The sequence below is a fragment of the Cebus imitator genome, unplaced genomic scaffold (genome assembly GCF_001604975.1).
Source record: "Cebus imitator isolate Cc_AM_T3 unplaced genomic scaffold, Cebus_imitator-1.0 Scaffold75, whole genome shotgun sequence".
NCBI lineage: Eukaryota > Metazoa > Chordata > Mammalia > Primates > Cebidae > Cebus > Cebus imitator.
Window position 1 is genome coordinate 6567213 of NW_016107390.1, and position 21709 is coordinate 6588921.

General features: G+C 38.8%; 1 protein-coding gene across 1 annotated transcript in view; it reads left to right on the top strand.

The window, feature by feature from the left end:
• The window catches only part of RGS7 (regulator of G protein signaling 7), a 532072-nt gene that overhangs the window by 496847 nt on the left and 13516 nt on the right, over window positions 1–21709 (top strand). The window contains exons 14-16 of the mRNA XM_037739855.1: window positions 5412–5601; window positions 9691–9780; window positions 11969–12049. Coding sequence (XP_037595783.1) covers window positions 5412–5601; window positions 9691–9780; window positions 11969–12043 — 355 coding nt within the window. The 3' untranslated portion in view covers window positions 12044–12049. The remainder of the gene's footprint in view (window positions 1–5411; window positions 5602–9690; window positions 9781–11968; window positions 12050–21709) is intronic.

Consider the following 21709-nt stretch of genomic DNA (forward strand, 5'->3'; position numbering starts at 1 on the left):
ATGTTGGTCAGGCTGCTCTCGAACTCCTGACCTCAGGTGATCCCCCTGCCTTAGCCTTCCAAAGTGCTGAGATTACAGGCGTGAGCCACCGCGCCTGGCATATCAATTTCTTATAACTTATTTTTACACTGTCTCTGTGTCTCCAGAGGTTTTAACTATACAAATTTGGTGACTTTGAAATGGGCTCTCTAAAGAAATACAATACAGAGAACCATCTTTGGCAAAGTGGAGACTGGCCAGTAACATTTATGAAGTTCCATTAAAATATCACCTCTTTGTCAGTGTTGCTTATCTCTGTATGTCGCTTCTCAAGCAAGTTAGAGAAGAGACTGGGCAGCTATATCCAATAAGCTGAAACCAAACTATTGGGCTGTTTCATTCTCTTTGCACATCTGAATAATAGCCACAGTGCAATTGAAAGCAGCACAGCATTGAGCTGTTCGTGAGACAGGGACAGCCATTCTGCCCATCTGTTGTAAACATCATCCTTATATATTTTTTAAATTAGCTAACATAAGGAGGATCTGAAAATTGCATTTTAAATATAAGACATTAGAGTGGATTTTAATAGCTCTATTTAACATCATTGAAGTGAGTGACAACTTTCCACTATGTAAGACTGTTTTCCCATGAGCTCTTTCATTCATTATTCTTTTGAAGCCTGATACCCAATTTTTACTTTTCCATGACTTATGCAGTCCTGTAAACTTCATTTGCCGAAAGGTCTCAGCATTCATTTATTTTCATTGGAACTAAGTAGTGCCAGGCATTGTCACATTCTTTTCAGGAGATTTGACAGGTAGCAATCCCAAACCATTCAGAAAGATGTAGGATGCTGACACCTGTCGCATGGATGGAGCAAGATGACCACAGGCAGAACCTGGAGGGGTTTAACTCTCCGTGTGTGCCTAGCATGGATTGCTGGCATGCAGCTTCCATTCTCCTTCCAATTTATGGGAACCTTTCCTGCCTGGGCTTTTGCAAGATCTTGCTGCTAAAGTTGCTAAAATTATTTACTGAGCCTACTAATAATGTTTTCTATATTGAGGTCACATTGTCAGGTGCAAGAATGCATTAACAGGCTAGGCATGGGGGCTTACGCCTATAATCCCAGCACTTTGGGAGCCAAGGCAGGTGGATCTCTTGAGGCTAGGAATTTGAGACCAGCCTGGCCAACATGGCAAACTCCATCTCTACAAGAAATGAAAACAAAATTTAACTGGGCATGGTGGCACATGCCTGTAGTCCCAGCTACTGGGGAGGCTGAGGAATGAGAATCGCTTAAACCCAGGAAGTAGAGGTTGCAGTGAGCGGAGATTCCACCACTGCATTCCAGCCTGGGCAACAGAGCAAAACTGTGTCTCAATAAATAAATAAATGAATTAGTAAATAATGCAGTAAAAATAAAGCAGAGATAAAGAATACTTTAGGCATTTTAGTGGTTGGGGAGATGGATTTTCCTCTCATTCTCTAAGTTTTTGAAAATATGCTGATATCATTTGTATCATCATGAGTAAATAAACAAGTAATAAGCCTTACCAGCCTCACCTAGCCAAATAAAAGCATCTCTTTCTCTCATTAAAATTACAGTCAATTGGTAGATACAGACAAGAAAACAAATCACAGCACAAAATCATGGGTGTTTAGGTGGGAGAAGCACAGAGGATGCCTAATCCAGAGTTAGAGCTCCGCAGAGGGATACTAAGAGAAATCACTTCTAGGCTGAGAGCTGCACAATGGGAAGGAGATAAACAGGTAAAACAGGGAGACAGAAGATGCTTTTAGAAAAAGAGAATAGCATGTGGATTCTAGGTTTCAAAGCATGAAATGAATTACTGCCAATTTCTAGTTCAAGCTTTAATCGTTTCTTATCTTAATCATTCAGTGCTGTACCATCTTATGTATATACACACATTATATATACACACACATAATATATGCATATATATATTTGAGCATCTACTGTATGCCTATCATGTGTTTCCTTAGGAAGTATAGACAGGTAGATAAATGAAAGATGTAGATTAGATTAATTCTTGAATACCTGCAAGACATCAAAATATATTTTCTATTTACTACTTTTAAGTATGCTATGTTATATTTTGCATTCATTATTTCTGATCATCACACATGTAACCACCAAAAGAAACATGAAATGTAAATAGTGCCTCATTTTTTAGATGAGAAAAGTATGGCTGAGAAAGTATGGCTAAGGAGGTCAGATTGCAGGTAGGTGGCATTCTTGGTTTTCTACAAACCAGTACCAAGCTGCTGTCCCCTGCTCCCCAAATCTGAGCCCTACTCTGCTTCGTTTCACACACTGAAGAAGGCAAAACAATCCAGTGGCCAACAGGGTTGTGAATAGCACTTAAAATAACTTTCCGTGCAGTGGGAGTGTGTCACTCATGTGAGCATTTCTTTCAAATGTTAGGACAGGAGAAAAATAGGGAAGCACTGCTTCTCCATAACTACTTATGTTTCAGATACGCCCTCTGCTCTTTGAAATTCTAAAATGTATTTCCCACATTCATTTTTTTCAGGCAAAACATATAGCATAGAGCAAGTGCTAAGAAAATGTAGTAATATGAATTTTTATCTTTGAGTGCCTAAAAATATGCCAGGTACTTTTCAGTGCCCTCTATGTAATTTATATCATTAGTTTAAGTTAATGGAATTAATCAACTAATCCAATGGAAACTAATTAATCCAATGGAAACCCAGTGAAATAAGCACTATCATCCCATTTTACTGATGAGGAAATCAAGAATCAAAGACATTAAAAAATACTTTCTTAGGTTCCAGCTATCATGAAATAAAGGATATGGGGGTTTTTTTGTTTTTTTTTTTTTAAGAGAGATGGGATCTTTCTTTGATACCCAGGCTGCAGTTCAGTGGCACTGTCATAGCTCACTGCAGCCTTGAACTCCTGGACTCAAGTGATCCTCCCACCTCAGCCTCCTGAGTAGCTAGGACCACAGGTGCATGCCGCTGTACCCAGCTCCTCCATTGTATTAAGCTATTACAATAATTACAGTAATGGTGATAGTAAGAAGGATAGTGATGACAAGAGCTGTGAGTGTGTCATCTGCAGATTTTCTGGGGGCAAACCTCAGCCGTGACACTAATAGTGAACAAACTTAAATAAGCAGCTTAATCTTCATATGCTCAGTCTCCTCTAAAATGAGGGAAATAATAGAACTTGCTTTATATAGTTACTGTGGGAATTAAATGAGTTAATAGAGGTGGATCACTTTGAGCAGTGCCTGCACCTGCGTGTCAGTGTAGGTGTGGTTATTAACCCACAGGCCCATTTCAGATGTCACAGGATTTATTATAGCTTTTTCTAGATCCCCCTTTTCCCGTCCAGCACTTGCCCCAGCAGAGAGGCTTTTTTCCCGCTTGGCATTCCCTGACAGTCTAGTTTGTTCTCTTCCTAGAGAGCCATTCATGTGCTTGCTAGTATTATGGTCATTTAAATGATTTATCTTTTCTGGGGGTTGTTGGGGATGGAGTCTCTCTCTATCACCAGGGTAGAGTGCAGTAGCACGATCTTGGCTCATTGCAACCTCTGCCTCCTGAGTTCTAGCAATTCTCCTGCCTCAGTCTCCTGAGTAAATGGGATTACAGGTGTGCACCATCACGCCCAGCTAATTTTTTCTTTCTATTTTTAGTAGTGACAAGGCTTCACCATGTTGGTCAGGCTGCTCTCGAACTCCTGACCTCAGGTGATCCCCCTGCCTTAGCCTTCCAAAGTGCTGAGATTACAGGCGTGAGCCACNTTTTTTTTTTTTTTGTATTTTTAGTAGAGTCAGGGTTTCATGATGTTGGCCAGGATGATCTCGATCTCTTGACCTCTGTCCACCTCAGGCTCTCAAAGTGCTGGGATTACAGGCGTTCACCACTGTGTCTGGCCTAAATGGTTTATCTTTACTTATTCTTTGGGAACAGAGACTTTGTTTTGATTTATGTGTTGAAAGTGTGCTGGAATGAACTTGACAGAGCATTTATTAATTTCAATACTCCTGCTCCCTTGGATTACGCATAGGATTCCTATTAGAGTGCATAGTGTCTAAATCTGTGTTTTAAGGGGTAATGGTCTTCAGCCTTCCTTTCTAAAAGTCATGGTGTTAGTTTCCTGTTTAAGGCATTGTCCAAGTTAGATTATCCTCTGTTACACATATCTATAAGAAAACAAAATCTGGAAATGAAAACTCAGAAATCACTAGACTGAGTGGTAGTTGATATGCTAATTTTAACTCACGTGCTTCGTTACTGACTTCTGATTATTTATTCATGCTCAAGTTAAAGCTTAGTAGCTGCGAAGGTACTGCTGATTACCTGTGCCTCTCTTAAGACTCTGGAGCCTTAAGTCTTAAGAGCCTTAAGTCTCTGGAGTCTCTAAGACTCTGGAGGTTTCCTGTCTCTGTGGCTGTCTTCCTTCACTATTAGAGTGATAAGTGTTGATGGAAGATAACACAGCCCTAGCAGTTCCTTTTTCACATATGGTGTTTGTTTCTATTAACAAATTATGATATACCCATTTATCTTTTAAACAGTATTTCTGGAGATCTAACCAGTAAGCTTTAACCTAGAGCAAAACACTGAAGAAATGTAACCCGTTAATACAATGTGGCCCCTTCTCACTAGACTTTGCCACTTGCTATTACCAACCAAAACACACTCCCAGGTTTTATCAGTTTACGTATGCTATCAGTAAGTTTATATTCAGAAGTAAGTCCGTATATAGTATTCAGTGGCTTCTGAATTGCAATGATGCCTCTACACATTTAAACTTTTCCAGTAATTACATGTGAAAGCTTGCTGCTTCAGTCATTCCATACCTCTCTCAATTAAATTAGCTTGACATTAATTAATTGTTCTTATTTTCCCAGCCAGGGCATTTTCTGATCTATGTCCAGGTCTCTTTTAACTCCAGCAAAGCTTCTTTGTAACTCCCTTACCAACTAGAACAGAAAAGCCTCTCCATATGAGCCCTCATTGCTCAAATGAACAGAAGATCCAAAAAACACAATGTAACGGACGCTTTACCTCCCAGTTGGATGCCCATATCCCCGCACCTTTAATGCCCTTCATACTCCTCCTCATTTTCAGTCAACAGGTGGCAATGCCACTTTCCTTAGGTAAAATTAAAGTTATGCAGGGCTCTGGCAGATCTGCTTTTAACAACAAACACTTAGAAGAGATCGTCTTTAATAATTCCTTCAAAAGAAGATTATACCTTTGAATACAACTACTGGGGAAAAAATAAGTGAGTACCACCCTGATATTGGAAGTCCTCAGAGAAAGTGAGTTTGCTGGGAGTCATCACTGTGAACTGCATGATCCATAAATGTCACAAGAATCTTCAGTTGATGGGCCATCAGAATAAACACCTGATCTCACATTTTGCATAGATTCTGGCTGGCAGTGGAGGACCTGAAAAAAAGGCCTATTAAAGAAGTGCCCTCAAGAGTTCAGGAAATATGGCAAGAATTTCTGGCTCCGGGAGCCCCCAGTGCCATTAACTTGGATTCAAAGAGTTATGACAAAACCACACAGAACGTGAAGGAACCTGGACGATACACGTTTGAAGATGCTCAGGTGGGTGCATGGTGGGCCTCACATCACAAACGTGCTTCTGAGAAGTTGATAGTTCGATATATTCATTTTATTTTCATTATAAATGGCAGCTGTTTCTAAGATTTTCAATTTAAATAACTGTAAAATAACTCTCACTGATCTAGGAAGGAACAAAGACATAGTTTTTTAAATAGTTTTTAAAGGCTGGGAATATTTTCTTTTACTTTTTCTTTTTTTTGAGACAGAGTCTCACTGTGTCACCAGGCTGGAGTGCAGTGGCACGATCTCTGCTCACTGCAACCTCCGCCTCCTGGATTCAAACGATTCTCTTGCCTCAGCCTCCCGAGTAGCTGGGATTACAGGTATGGGCCACCATGTCCAGCTAATTTTTGTATTTTTAGTAGAGACCGGGTTTCACCATGTTGGCCAGGATGATCTCGATCTCTGGACCTCGTGATCTGCCCGCCTCGGCCTCCCAAAGTGCTGGGATTGCAGGTGTGAGCCACTGTACCCAGCTAAGCCTGGGAATATTTTCTAAGTTTGAATATTTTTATGTGAAGGGGCATATATGAAATATTTGAAAACTTTTACTTCATTTTCTACTCTGTTTGTCCCCCAATAAGTGAGCAAACACTATCTAATGATGACCCCATCTAAGTAAAAAAAAAATTTTAATATTTTTTTTAAAGATTTATCATCTTTAAGGCATCTTCAATATAGAGATCCTAAGACTCTGACATTCCTAATTATTCATTATTATAAATTATTCAAACTGTATTAGTTTAAACTTTTGTCAAACTCAACCCAGTTTTGTCTGTGGTGAAAAAATCAAATTGTAAATTCTGATGTTTATTAATTTTTCAAGTTAATTATTTAGCCTACAGAAAGAAAAAAAAAGAAAACTGATTCTAACTTCCTAAGACAAAGTTTTAGTAATCTTTTCTCAAACTGGATCTTAATTCCCTCTGTAGAAACAACTTGAATTTCTGCTTTCTCTCAAAAAATATTGATACTCAAGAAGAAAAATAAACTTGTAATGAGGGAATAGTGTTTCCTAATAATGTGGTTTTTTAAATATATATTTTATTTTATTTTTGGAAACAGGGTCTCTCTTTGTTACCCAGGCTGCAGTATAGTGGCATGATCGTGGCTCACTGTAGCCACGACCTCCTAGGCTAAAACAATCCTCCCACCTCAGTCTCCCAAGTAGCTGGGACCACAGGCATGCACCACCATGCCTGGCTAATTTTTTTATATGTTTTGTAGAGACAAGGTGGGTCTCCCTATGTTGCCCAGGCTGGTCTCCAGCTGCTGGGCTCAAGCAGTCCTCCCACCTTAGCCTCTCAAAGTGTTGGAATTGCAGGCATGAGTCACTGTACCCTCTCCCTAATGATGTGTCGAAGTTGGTTTTTAAATCAGAACCTGCATACTTTATAATTTCTTAAACTTCTTTTGGAGAAGAATATTAATTCTAAAAAGTACCTTTAAAAAACACACACACACATTACTAAAATAAAATACAGATGACGAAGAGTGAGATACACAAATATCCTTTCTTATTTCCACTCTCTGTAGAAAATATATTTCCCCTTGGCTTTCATTTAAAAAAAATCAGCAACTGTGTAGAAAACTAACATGGATTTTAACAGCTAACTGGATACCTATCACATGTGGTTCAGCCGTGGTCTCCGATGTAGAAATAATTACACTCTGGAGAGACACATGACAGAGAGCAGGCCAGAAATTCTGGCCCTATTGCTCACTTCTCTGCTGATTTTTCTTTCCTTCAGTCCAAGATAAAATGTCAAGCATCTTTGTAGAGCCAGCAATGTGTAAAATGTTTGGAATGTCCTTCCTGAGATTTAAAAAAGAACTTTTTTTTTTTTTTTTTGGTTATCAGTGTCATTTAAAAATATTCTTGCCTAATAGGATCCTCTTTTCTTAAAGAAAAAATAATATTATCTATAGAAAACATTACCACTCGGCCCTAGATTTTTCAGTTAAGCTCAGATATTTAATTCTAGTTTGTGTGTGTGTGTGTGGTTTTAAAAGAAATCCTATCTTAAGGTAAATTGCCTGGGTTCTGATTTCAGCTTTGCTCTGCGACCACTTCTCCATGCCTCAAAATTTCTTCATCTTGTAAAATGGACGCAATGGTTACCAATCCCATAGACGCTGTGTAAGGGTTAAATTACCTAATATCGAAAAGCACTTAAAAAGAGTACCTGCCGTATACCCAAGTATATTTGAGCACTTGCTATGCACCCCCATGCTTCGCTACACATTTATTATTCCTTTAATCATCACAACAATACTATTTTTTAGATTAGAAAATTAAGGATCAGAGAGATGAAAATTGGCCTAAATGTATTCTATTTGTAAGTGGTAGTTCTTGAGCAAGGTAGGATCTGAATCTTAGAATGCTTAACTCCAAAGTCAGCCATTTGCCTACTTTTCAAACAAATTCCCATATAGTTCCAAACTTAAAAAATTTTTGAAGATTCACCCTTGGGCTAGGTCTTGAGACTTAATCCTGAATGTCTTTAAATAGATTTAGAGTAACTTCAAATGATTGCTGTTATGTTTAAGACCAGAGAACTGGAGTCATTTTTTAAAACCTATTTTCTAGGGCCAGGAGCAGTGGCTCACGCCTGTAATCCCAGTACTTTGGGAGGCTGAAGCAGGTGGATCACCTGAGGTCAGGTGTTCAAGACCAGGCAGGCCAACATGGTGAAGCCCCTGTCTCTACTAAAAATACAAAAATTAGCCAGGAATGCTGGCCAGTGCCTGTAATCCCAGCTACTCAGGAAGCTTAAGCAGGAGAATTGCTCGAACCTGGGAGCTGGCGGTTGCAATGAGCCAAGATCATGCCACTACACTCCAGGCTGGCAGCAGAACAAGACTTTGTCTCAAAAAAAAAGAAAAAAAAACATATATTTTCTTCAAGCAACAACAACAAAAAAAATTGGGACATCCAGAATACTCTCCAATAGTTTGAAGCTCTACACCTAACTGATATTTCACTAGACTAGGAAGATCAAGGCACATGTAAGCTTCCTGAGCTTCAGTAGACGAGAGTAGAATCTCCCTAGATTGGGTCAAGATTGAATTGAATGAGTACCTTTTTTCTTTCTTTGACTTCTTTATCTACCAAAATTCATCATCAAAACAGAATTTTGCAAACTTCTTAGGGGTGAATGATCCAATATTTACCTAAGGTGTCACTGAATAAGTAATAAAAAAGAGCACACAGATTTGGAGATTTAGCAATTAAATGTCACAAAATTTATTTTGGGACTTGTGCTCTGACCCAAAGTGGGTGTGGAAGACAATTTTCCATGCAATTTTGTACCAAAGAGATGATTTGATTCATCTGGGCAGTTGGCACCCTCCCAGTAAATATAGAGGCCAAAGGCATCCGGGATGATTACTCAGTCTGACTTCACATTACCCACTTCAGGCCTAGAGTAATTTTAAGAGACAGTGAATTTAGTTATATTCTCTAGTGATCTATATAAGTCAGTAACTTGATCTGAAGTTATTTTACAACATCTTGTTAACCAAATTCCTTTTTTTTTTTTTTGAGACGGAGTTTCGCTCTTGTTACCCAGGCTGGAGTGCAATGGCGCGATCTCGGCTCACCGCAACCTCCGCCTCCTGGGTTCAGGCAATTCTCCTGCCTCAGCCTCCTGAGTAGCTGGGATTACAGGCACGCGCCACCATGCCCAGCTAATGTTTTTTGTATTTTTAGTAGAGACGGGGTTTCACCTTGTTGACCGGGATGGTCTCGATCTCTTGACCTCGTGATCCACCCGCCTCAGCCTCCCAAAGTGCTGGGATTACAGGCTTGAGCCACCGCGCCCGGCCTCCAAATTCCTTTTTTTTAATGACCGGATGTGATTTCCTTCCTCAGTAGCTCCTAAACCAATTTAAACAATGATCCATGAATGAGATAATGAATTTGAAGATCTAAATGTCCTGTAAACAGAAGGTATTCTAACCAACATTGTTATTACTGTTACTGTTTTTGTGCTGCTACTAGATTTGGTCTCTATTATTACTTTTCCCAAGAAATACTAAAGAAGCACCTCAACCATTATTTCTTTTTAGGAGCACATTTACAAACTGATGAAAAGTGATTCATACCCACGTTTTATAAGATCCAGTGCCTATCAGGAGCTTCTACAGGCAAAGAAAAAGGTATTGTTTTTTTGTGAGTTGTTTTCTCTTGACCTAGTTCTCAGTTATAATTATTTGGAGTAATTACCTCTGCTGAATCCAGAGTATTGGACTAATGGTAAGTGAACATACTCCAAGACCCTCCCCCAAACCTTTGCATTTTATAAGGGCTATTTAAGTTGTTTTTGTTTGTTTATTGTTTACTGTATTACTTTCTGTTTGTTTGTTTCTGCAGATGTTCATGCTTTGCAAAATTTATTAGAAGCTTGTTTTCATGTTTCATGTTAGTCTTCTGTATGCCTAGTTTCATGGAATCAAAATTAAAAAAAAAAAAAAAAGAAAGTAACAATGTCATTAGGTCGAAAACTTGAAGAGGGGTTTCTTTGTTTAGTAAGCTAGAAGGTATGTTTTGAACCACAGACCTCATAACTGAAAGTAGACTCACCTTTTTCAATAATAGATGACAAAATATAGGAATGTTTGCTTCTGAATATTTTCATTTGGCATTTATCCTGAATCACTTAATATCCCTGAGATGAATTTTAAACACCTAGAATGGTAGCCAAGCAGATTATAGGAGCATTGTAGTAGACCTCATTATTCAATAATGTTAATAATCAATGTCTCTCTTGTTCATAACTCCTTAGGTAGTCAATAGAACAGGGAAGAGAAAATCTGGACATCAGTATCAACATCATTATTTTTTATCTTAAAATAGTTCATACCTTCTTGAAATTCTGAGTTTAAATTGTAATTTTGTGTAATTCATGATTATCATGCAGGCTAGTAAGATTTTTAAAAGCCTTTACAACTGGCAATGGATGCTTTGTAGTAACACCATCCACTACAGCAGTCACTAGCCACATGAGACTGCTTACATCTTAGTTAATTAAAATTATATAAAGTTCCAGCCAAATTTCAAGTGCTCAATAACCACAGCTAGACGCTTCTGTATTGGACAGCATAGAATGAAATTTCCATCCTTTTGGAAAGTTCTATTAGACATTAATACTCTATAGAATTATGTTGTCAACAGAAATTTTTTTCTGATAAAAGTTTTGAGGATACTCTGAGGATATGCTGCCAGACTTTTAAGTATTTAGGCTTTGCAAATGTCACTATAAAGGCTTCACATATTTACTTCATTTCGGCTTAATTTGATTTTGCTTGAATCACTCCATTTCGTTTGTACAAGGAAAGTATCTGGTGTTAGCACTAATGAAAGCAGAGCCCCATGTCCTTTGAGAAGAAGTCTCCCTTGGTGGCTCTCCCACCTCCGTGCGCACTCTGATTTAGAACATGGATTTGGTGTTGCATCATTTCATTATCCTGTCTTTTTCTGCTGTTTTCCTTGCTTTCTTTTTTTGTTTTCAACCTTCCCTTATTTCCCTTCACCCTATCCTACCCCACATACGTTAAGTCTGGAAACTCTATGGATCGCAGAACATCTTTTGAAAAATTTGCACAGAATGTGGTAAGTTTTATTTTTTTGAGGAATTATGAATCATTAAGTCCAATGAAATTTTTTCAATTTCCCTATTTCTAGCCCTGATGCCCACCTTGATTTCTTGATAACAGCAAAAGTGTTTCTTTTATTCAAATTCAGAACTTCCTGTTTCCTGCTTAACTTTCTGTCCCATCCCCTTCCAGAGTAGAAAAAGATGTTATATGAGAACAAGTATCTGTACAGAACTAAAGTTTGGAAGGAAGTTTATATTACGATATATAAAAGGAAGGAATAATAATTATTCTTTATATTTTTATTTTTATTCCTTATATTCCTTTCTTTATGAAAAATAGTGCATGCATTTCTATGCTCTTTCCCTTAGCCCTTCCTGAGACTTAAAAGATTAAGAACAGTGAGAGTTGTGTGCTTTTTCCTTCTGCAGAGAAAAAATGATTTACCAAGCAGTTTAAAGTTAAAGATTTTATGAGTGGTGGTTGGTGAAAAGATATGCCCCACCAAAGACCCACTAGCCTGCCTTTCTTATTCCTTATTTTTCAGGAAGGTGCTGAAAACTTTGCATAAATCACCCGAGAAAACAGTAGTTTTCTCTACCTGTGTTTTCTCAGTATCTTGCCATGTGTTCTGATGATATATATTTGTTTGTAAGATTCTTTTTTTTTTTTTGTATTGTGCCAGTACCTTTGGAACTTTCTGACATTGTGTAAGCTCAAACTAAAGCCTTCAACACATTTATTTTTATAGGGCAGAAACATCCCTATTTTCCCATGCCATAAAAACTGTACACCAACACTGAGGGCCAGCACTAACCTGTTATGAAAAGAGGTAGAAAAATCTTGGTTTATACTCAAGTTTGTCTGCATTGTCTGTTGAGCTGTGTGGTTAGCTCCATGCTGCTGTATGTGTGTGTTGTGGCTTTTGCTGTGATGGCCAGTTCAGTGGAGTTATGTGTGTGGAAATGTGAGCCAACTGGATTCAACAAAGATATGGCTTTTGTTTCCTTCAAGGATCCTTGTGGTGGGAATGTTATTCAGTTCTACTTGTGAATTATCATTGCAACAGTACACAGAGTATTTGAAAGAACAGTATATATTCCTGTGAACACTATCTATTCCTATGAATATTCAATGTGGTTGCATCAATTAAAGGGATGGAGAATGACAGACTCCAGGAATTAATCACATTGTATACGAAATTTTGGTTGGCACTATTGGAACCTCTGTTCTTTAATATAGAATTTTCTGAAGCATGCCTCATAAGCCACCGTGGGGTAATAAGGACAATGTCAAAAAATTCTCAAAGATTTTGCTGGAGAAAGTGACTATCAGATATTGTAAGGTACTCTGTGTATTGTTTAAGAAGCATTTCGAATTAATCCTTTTCAAACATAATGCTGACAGAATGTGTGGTCTCGAAATTCTAATGGAAATTTCTGTGATATAATTTAAAATAGTGATGTAAGCTGGGGAAGAAGGAAAGGGGAAGTCAAATGGTTGTCTTTCTTCCAACGTCATATCTAACCCACTTGTCAGACTCTTAAAATAGCACCATATGGTCTCACACTGCAAACTTTAAGAAACAACCAATAGGAAATAAAGGGAAGGGAGGACTGCTCATCCACACCTTCACTCAAAATTCACACAAATGCCACCTCTATTCTAAAACGTGGGCTATGTCTTGGGACCATGTAGAAAGCATAGACTGGCAGCCATGTCCAACCCTTTGAATGCAAGGACTTTTTTGCTTATCTGTGGTGGTGGATATTATAAAAATTACGCACAGACCTTTTTTTTAAGATTATCAGCTATCATTAGTGTCAGTATATGTTATGTGTGGTCCAAGATAATTCTTCTTGCAATGTGGCCTAGGAAAGCCAAAAGGTTGGACATCCAGGGTAGAGCTGGATTGCAACCCAGTGGTATAAACAAAATGTTAGGATGTACAAGGGGAAAAAAAACAATTTCTATTGGGTGTTAGGGTGATGAGGGAGGGCCAGTATGTAATCTGAGAATTCCCGGAAGTAATATTTAACTGGATTTGTAGAATTTCAGTAGACCAAAAAGAGCAACCACCTTCTTAAAGAGAGGTTAAAAAAAAAATGGAATTATTGAAGGAAAACAAGTACCTTCCATACACACACACACACACACACACACACGCCACAATAATAATTTTCAGATTTTCAGACACTGTTGTTTAGTGTGAATCCTTTTCCATCCAGAAAAATAAAATGTGATCTTTGTTATTTAGTACCTTTATTTGGGTGTTATTTTGAATAAATGGAGTAAGGAAATTAGAAAAGGTCTCTGAATTTCCCCATGGTTTAATGTTCCATATTTTATAACTTAAGGATCAGCAGCTGTATCAAGCATCTTAGGTCTTCACATCCTAAATTTTATGAGGCATCTTTATAGGTTCAATAAAATGATTTAACATAAGATAAAGAATGAGTGATTTTTATCATAATCAGATAGACTTAATGGAGTAAAGACAGAATTTATGTAAAGATTTTAAAGGAATCTTCTACACAGGTTGCTCTGGTACATACACGGAGGCTACATGGTCAACAGTATCCAAGAAATAAATGGAATTTCTTAAATTTCCTAAACAAGTATGTAGTCTAGGAAAATAATGTGGGAAAATGAGTCAACAACTCACATTCTTTGAGTATCTGCCATGTACCGGGCTCTGCACTGGGCACTTATAGTATTATCTAATTTAATTTAATCCATATGCTGACTCTGTAAGGTAGGTATTATTATGCCCATGATTTTCCCCATTTTATAGGTAAAAAATTTGAAAAGTCAAAGGAGGTGCATAATTTTTTCAGAGGCACATAGTTAGTGAAGGAGCCGGGACTGACTCCAAATGTATTTTGTTCCCTGATGCTATTTCCAAGGATCCACCCTGCTCTTTGACATTCTCACAACTGACAAAAAATAAATAAATCTTGACACCTGATGACACCCTCCTCCCCAGTCGGAATCCATTTCCAATTCGTGCCTATTTTAGTAAGTTGATTTACATGTTCCAGACTAGGGTTTTTATAACCGAGGTTAGAAAAATGGCATTGTTTTTGTTTCACCCCAGAGACAAAAATATTTTGCTAGTCAGCCATTCCAGGGAGGTTTTGTTAGTTACCCAGACTCATAAACACATACTGGTACTTTAGAGAAAAATTATAATAAACATCTGAGGATTGCATTGCACTTTCACTCGTCCAAAAAATATGGCTTCCTTTTTGTTTGTTTTGTTGTTGTTTTGGTCATCGTTCACATGCACAACAATCCCGGGAGGTGGTCAGGCAGGTGTCACCTCCTTTTCACAGACAGAAAAATGGGGGAATGGTGAGAGGAGCTCACCTTTGCCGTGTCTCAGCTGTTGAGTGTTACAGCCGGAACCGGAAGCAAGCTTTGTTTTTTTACTTTAAATCCATTACTCTTTATAGATTACTCTCATTCTTTTCATTAATCCTAAAATGGGTAGGATAAAAAGAACTCACATTTGTGTAATGCCCACATTGTGATTTGCTGTCTCAAGAAAGCTCCTTTTCATTTCTTGTTGTTTACTCTCTTATTTCTTTATTTTTCTTGCTGTCAGAGAAGTCTCTTAAGGTTGGTGTTTCAAGGGTTACTCTGTCCTTTCATACCTTTAAATGTTATTTTTATTAAGTTGACTTTATTCTCTTTCAATAAAGTTCATAGGCTTTAAGAATTATGAAAATTATTTTCTTCATCACCATCATCAAATCTGACACCACTTTTTCAACCATTAAAATATCGTAGCATCTGCTGGGTGAGGTGGCTCACACTTGTCATCCCAGCTCTTTGGGAGGCCAAGGCCAGTGGATCACCTGAGATCAGGAGTTCTAGACCAGCCTGGCCAATATAGTGAAACCCCATCTCTACTACAAATACAAAAATGAGCCAGGTGTGATGGTGCATGCCTGTAATCCCAGCTACTCAGGAGGCTGAGGCAGGAGAATTGCTTGAACCCCGGAAGCAGAGTTTACAGTGAGCCAAGATCGCACCATTGCACTCCATCCTGGGCACCAAAATGAAACTCTGCCTCAAAAATAGGATAAGAAAAGATGATAAGAAAAACCATAACATCTGTCTGCTACACAGACATTAAAGAGGGACAGATAGGAAACAAGGGAAAACAGGATAGGATGACTGATTAGCCACACCTTCAATCAAGATTCATAATCAATGCCAACCATATGTGACTCACCTCCTGTCTTTACTTTGTGTGAAGTGGAAATTACATCAGCCTGACTCTGGGCTACAAAAGTCGTAAAGTGAAAATGAATATTAGGGAGTATTAATGTTGAATGCCTAGGGGTTCACCTAATCTAATCTCTGTTGGGAAATATTTTCACCCTCTCCTAATGAAGACAATTATCTGTAGAGGCTTTAAAAGAATCAATAGAAAAAAGATGATGCCTCCTTGCCCGTCCCATCCCCTCTGTCCTGGTGTATGGGTGCTAGTGCACTGAGCTACTAACTGTGCACTGGAGACTGCAGGGAATGACAAGAAACGGTGGCAACTCCGTGAGAGAAATTTAACAGGAGTGGGTCGACTCTGAAGTCAGTTGATCTTTAGGATCAAATCTGTTTTGTTGTTGTTGAGACACAGTTTCACTCGTCACCCAGGCTGCAGTGCAGTGGTTCAATCTTGGCTCACTGCAATATCCACCTCCCTAGTTCAAGCAATTCTCTGGCCTCGGCCTCCTGAGTAGCTGGGACTACAGACACTCACCAACACACTCGGCTCATTTTTTGTGTTTTTAGTTGAGACGAGGTTTCATCATGTTGGCCAGGGTTGTCTCGAACTCCTGACCACAAGTGATCTGCCCACCTCGGCCTGTCAAAGTACTGGGATTACAGGTGTGAGCCGCTGTGCCTGGCCCAAGTCTGTTTTTAACTGTGTAACTCAATTGTTGAAATGTTGATAGGAGAAAATGTAAACATAAACCCTCTTTTATGAAATTTAAAACTAAGAGGATACAATGCTTAGTTTTTTTTTAGAATGTTCTTTTGGTTACATAAAATTAAATGATTTATCTAAACCCACTATGGAATCACTGGTTAATACAACCTTATTCAGATTATATAAGTGGTAACATGGTAAAAAGAGCCTGGGTGAAGGAATTTGGTGTGTTTCTATTCAGGTTTGAAACCTAGTCCTATATTTTCTCACCATGTGAATTTTAAAAAATCATTGAAGGCTGGGCACAGTGGCTCATGCCTGTAATCCCAGCACTTTGGGAGGCTGAGGCAGGAGGATAGCTCTAGTCCAAGTGTTCAAGACCAACCTGGGCAACATGGCGAGACCCTGTCTCTACAAAAATAATAATAATTATAATAACAATTTTCAAAAAGCATTTAAACTGCTGAACCTCTCTTTCTTCACCTCTAGACCACTCTCTCTACCCAGACATAGCTACAATTAGCATTTATTAATATGAAAACATTATATTAATAAATATAAATATTTAAGAATTTAATTATATTTAAATATTCTTTTGAAACATTCTTTATTCACTTAAAATGCATTGTAAATGTCTTCCAAATAATTGGCTCTTCTCCTACAAGATTCTACTTATTAACCACGCAAAATTCCTTTGAGTGGATATGCCCTATAATTTGTCTTACCATCTATTAATAGACATTTAGGTTGTTGCTTATGTATTTATTCATTGCTTTTATAGGTTATAGTATGATAAAATCCAAGTTATATATTGATTTTCTTTTCATAAAACATTGAACTGCTTAGTTAACTGGAATGTAAATTTACAAGAGAAGAGGTATCTATCTCTTTTTCTCTGTTTTGTATCTTTATTTTTCCTTAATGCAAGAGCATACACTAGAAGGAAAAATAACTTATTCTGGAAGGTGGGAATCAGATGTTGTATTCTTCAGATGTTGTATTCCTGATTTCCAAAACCAGTGTATTACCCATTAATAACAGACCTCCACTACCAATTAGTCTTTAGTCAGTGAAGAACTGTAGCTACTTTCCGGGAAACTAAAATTGTTTAATTTAAGACACTGTTGAAGACAGTGGATGGTTTCCAGACCCTGGTCAAATGATTTTTTTTTTTTTTTGAGACGGAGTTTCGATCTTGTTACCCAGGCTGGAGTGCAATGGCGTGATCTCGGCTCACCGCAACCTCTGCCTCCTGGGTTCAAGCAATTCTCCTGCCTCAGCCTCCTGAGTAGTTGGGACTACAGGCACACGCCACCATACCCAGCTAATTTTTGTATTTTTAGTAGAGATGGGGTTTCACCTTGTTGATCAGGATGGTCTCGATTTCTTGACCGCGTGATCCACCCGCCTTGGCCTCCCAAAGTGCTGGGATTATAGGCTTGAGCCACCGCACCCGGCCGGTCAAATGATTTTTAACTTGATTTTTATTAAATGTAAAATCTAGTGTGAAATTTCACTCCATCCTCTAATAGCCACCAAGACTGTGAGCTGGGAACTACCCTCTGCATGCAGTGTAAACCTGTGAATAATACAGATGCCACGTTTGGGAAACACAGACCCAGCCCAGCTATGGAGCCAGGGTAGGAGCAGGGTAGTACAGTATTGAATCCTCTTGGGCCGTCCCTCAGCTGCCCATTCCTGGCACGTTTGGGCTGGACCTTGGTTCTGTTCAGGGTTGAGCCATGTCACTCCTGGCTGAGCACTTTGGACTTTATAATTGGACCTACACGCACAGTAGTGTAAATAGGCTATTTTGGAAAGGGTCCTGGAACACCTAAAAAGAAAACGTATAAACTTGCCACTGGATTTGTTCCCCTTAAATAATACCAATAAAGAAAACTGACCTGGTGGCATCTGCTACATTTATAGCATTGTTTTTATATACCATTATACTAGTTTCTAAATCATTCATTCATCAACCTGTATTCAGTTTTGATCAAGTGTCGGGTTGTGTGATACTCTTTTGTGCTTAAAAAAGACAGCTTGACTGTCCATACTTTCACTTCCCTTGATATCAGTTTCTACCACAATAAAGTAGAGACAACCTTAGAGTATTCAGAAAGGTCATTTTCTAGATGATGTATATACTAATGAAGCTGTAGGCATGGTAAGCGCTCCACGGAGTGAGTCAGACCCTCAATTTACATAAACACCGTCATAACGAAGCAGATTATCGGCTTTGCAAAACATTCATCATAGGACACAAGCAGACTGGGAACTTATGAGAAGGAAGTTTTGATTTTATATCTCTGCCTCTGTGAATTTACCTTAAAGAAAGACTTTGTGCATATTCTTTGGTGGTTGAGTGCTGTGGATTCTGTTGCTTGGGATTACAGATACACTAATATAGGTAAACTCTGCTGAAAAATGCCGACTACAGCCAGGTGCGGTAGCTCACGCCTGTTATCCCAGCACTCTGGGAGGTTGAGGCCGGCAGATCACAAGGTCAGGAGTTCGAGACCAGCCTGGCCATTATGGTGAAACCCTGTCTCTACTAAAAGTACAAAAATATTAGGCGCGTGTGGTGGCGGCACCTGCCTGTGATCCCGCCAACTCAGGAGGCTGAGGAAGGAGAATTGTTTGAACCTGAGAGGCGGAGGTTGCAGTGAGCTGAGATCGTGCCATTGGGCAACAGAGCGAGATGCTGTCTTAAAAAAAAAATTCCTACTACACCTTCAGTGAAAATAATTTATAAACTGGTCATTGAGTTTCCCCACCGTAGATATTACCAGCAAGCACATGAAGTAAGTCTGCTCAAAGATGAACTATTTTTCTCTTCTTTCTTCTGCGGTGGACCTGAAACCATCTCATTTGTCATTCTGTAGTTGGCAGATATGGCTATCCATCTTATTTTATTGAAACTGGAGGTGATGATGACTTGCCTGAGAAAGCAATTTTCGTTTCGCTGCAGCATGATGTAAATCGATCAGTGGGCAGTGTATCAGACCATGTAGCCTAATTTAGTTTGGCCAATATATCTTCATTTTTCCCCTGGTAGCATCGTTAGTTCTTAAGTTGCTGCTCAAGTTCTGTGAGCCCTGAATTGTATCATGGGTTTTTGTCATAGAGTGTCCAGTGCAGCCCTGGGGTTCCTAAGGAATGCTGTGGGACTGCTGAGTACACACTCCCCCAAGTGGGAAATGTCCTCCCTGCAGCTACGTATGCCAGGGACATAAGTTTCTATAGCATTTCCCAAAGTACTGTTCCCAAAGCACATTTCCCACAGTACTCTTCCAATAAATATGAAGTTTTGGGTTTATGCCAGGAGCTATGAGACCTCAGCCAGAGACCAGCCTGGGGGCTCTGTATGATAACTTACAACCCAAGGGCACCCATGTATTCAAGCACCACTGGAGTCTTTTATCCAACAACAACAACGAAAAAGAAAACAGTTATTGGGAACCTACTGTTTGCCAGGCTCTTTGTTCTCAGAATGGATAGCTAAGACAAAGCCCCTGCTCATAGGAAGCTTACACTTTGCAAGAGGACAGATATGAACACAAATTACCACTCCGGGGATACTACTAACATGTGTGCCTAAGCTGGTTCATTCTGCTCATGCACGTTAACTGTTCAGTGAACACATCTGGCTTTCCACTTAGTTCCTTAATATAAATGATGATAGTTTTTCTTAAAGCAGTGCAAAGTAGGCAGGGAGAGGAAGAGGCCTAAGCAAGTGGCCTATCTACTAAATAGTGGGGCAGCTGGCACTGCAGGAGAGAGAGACAGAGCAAAGGTGGCACCAGAAAGAGGATCTGAAGACGGCAAATTCAGGCAAGGACTGCTGTGGAGGTTGCCAGAGAGAGAAACAGAGCACAGAAGAAGGTAATCAAGGACATAGCCTGTGCTCTGGATTTACACATGGGCCATCTTCATCTACGCCGCAGTGAGGACAAGCTAGGAGGATCTCAGGATATGTTTGCAGCATCAGATTACTGTCGTAATCTGCACATCAGATGATAATAACAAAAACGTGGGTGGTAAAATAGAAGAAATGAAGGAAGAAGAAGACTTGTAGCACCAATAAACTTTTCAAACCATTTTTGAACCAAGTTTGCTGGAATACTTGACAACAGAAAAATAAATGTCACACAGTCTCACTTCGAACTCATATTATATGACCATTAGCTCATTATATTGCATTATCACTTTGATTTTATTTGAAGCTATTTGAATTTGAATTATGATTCAAAAATGATCGGAATCTCATATTAGGGTACAAAATTGTAGCTCAGTAAGGCAAGGAGATGTAGGACTTATCTCTTATATGTAATATAATCTCAGCATTTCAACATTTGGCAAAGTACCTTGCAGATGGCCAACTCTCAGTCTCAATTATGTCACTGAGTTAAACAGCATTGAATAGAATGAAAAAGAGCTTAGCAGAATTTCATCAATATTCTAAAGGGTAATATTTGCACATTATTTTTAGGTTTGTTTTAAATATCTAGGGAAAAGATGAATGGACCTTAAGTTGATAAGGTTTGGGTTTATTAAGATATCCAAATTTAATTTCCATCAAAAGCAGAGTCATATATTAATTATTTCTAGTTGTGAGGTCACTCACTAGGCAGCCTGTGTCATCACGAAGATGACTTCCTCCTTTTCTCTCGCCTGTTCTAAAGATGCATGTAGCATCGTACGTGTTCATTAGCATTCTTTTGTGAACCATCTTTCAGAAAAGAAAGCCATTCATACTGATGACGAGCTGTGGGTGTAATTTTTACTTTTCCATAATTGTGCTAATACCCAGAAAGCAATAACACTAAAACAGACCATCCGAAATGGCTATACATTAGATGTCTTTCCCTAAATGGCATGCATCTATAAGCATGGATGTATTATGTGTATATTTGCAGACACCCTGCTGCATTTTTCATTTGTTTTTGGCTGATACTATACACGAGCCCAGATTGGGCAAAATCTCATGCCCTCTTCAATGTGCACCATGTTTTAATGGCTGTTGTCATTGTCTTTGTCAATGGCCAGTATCTAAGAAAAACAGGAGCACACGTTGGACAATCCTAAATACACCACTTATACCTGTAATTTCAACCAGCAGAACCCATTACTAAAATAGGCTGTGGCCGTTATTGGAAATTTAAAGCACATTATCTAGAATGCTCTATTATTTCTGGGGAAAAACAAGTTCATCCATCAGTTTTTTGCCTCTTCAGGTCATGCATATTTTATGTTGGTATTAAAGATGTTTTTCATCTGTTTCATCAGCCAAAAATAAATTACTCAATGCACATGGGCTCAGTTACTACAAAGGAGAATAACAAGCTTCTATTACCAACACTGTTCACCTAAAACAGACATGTTAATATCTAGCAAGAATATATTCCTAATACGAGATAGAAAAGATTATTGTGGCCAGGTACGGTGGCTCATGCCTGCAATCCTAACACTTTGGGAGGCTGAGGTAGGTGGATCACAAGGGAGTTCGAGACCAGCCTGGCCAACGTGGTGAAACCGCATCTCTACTAAAAA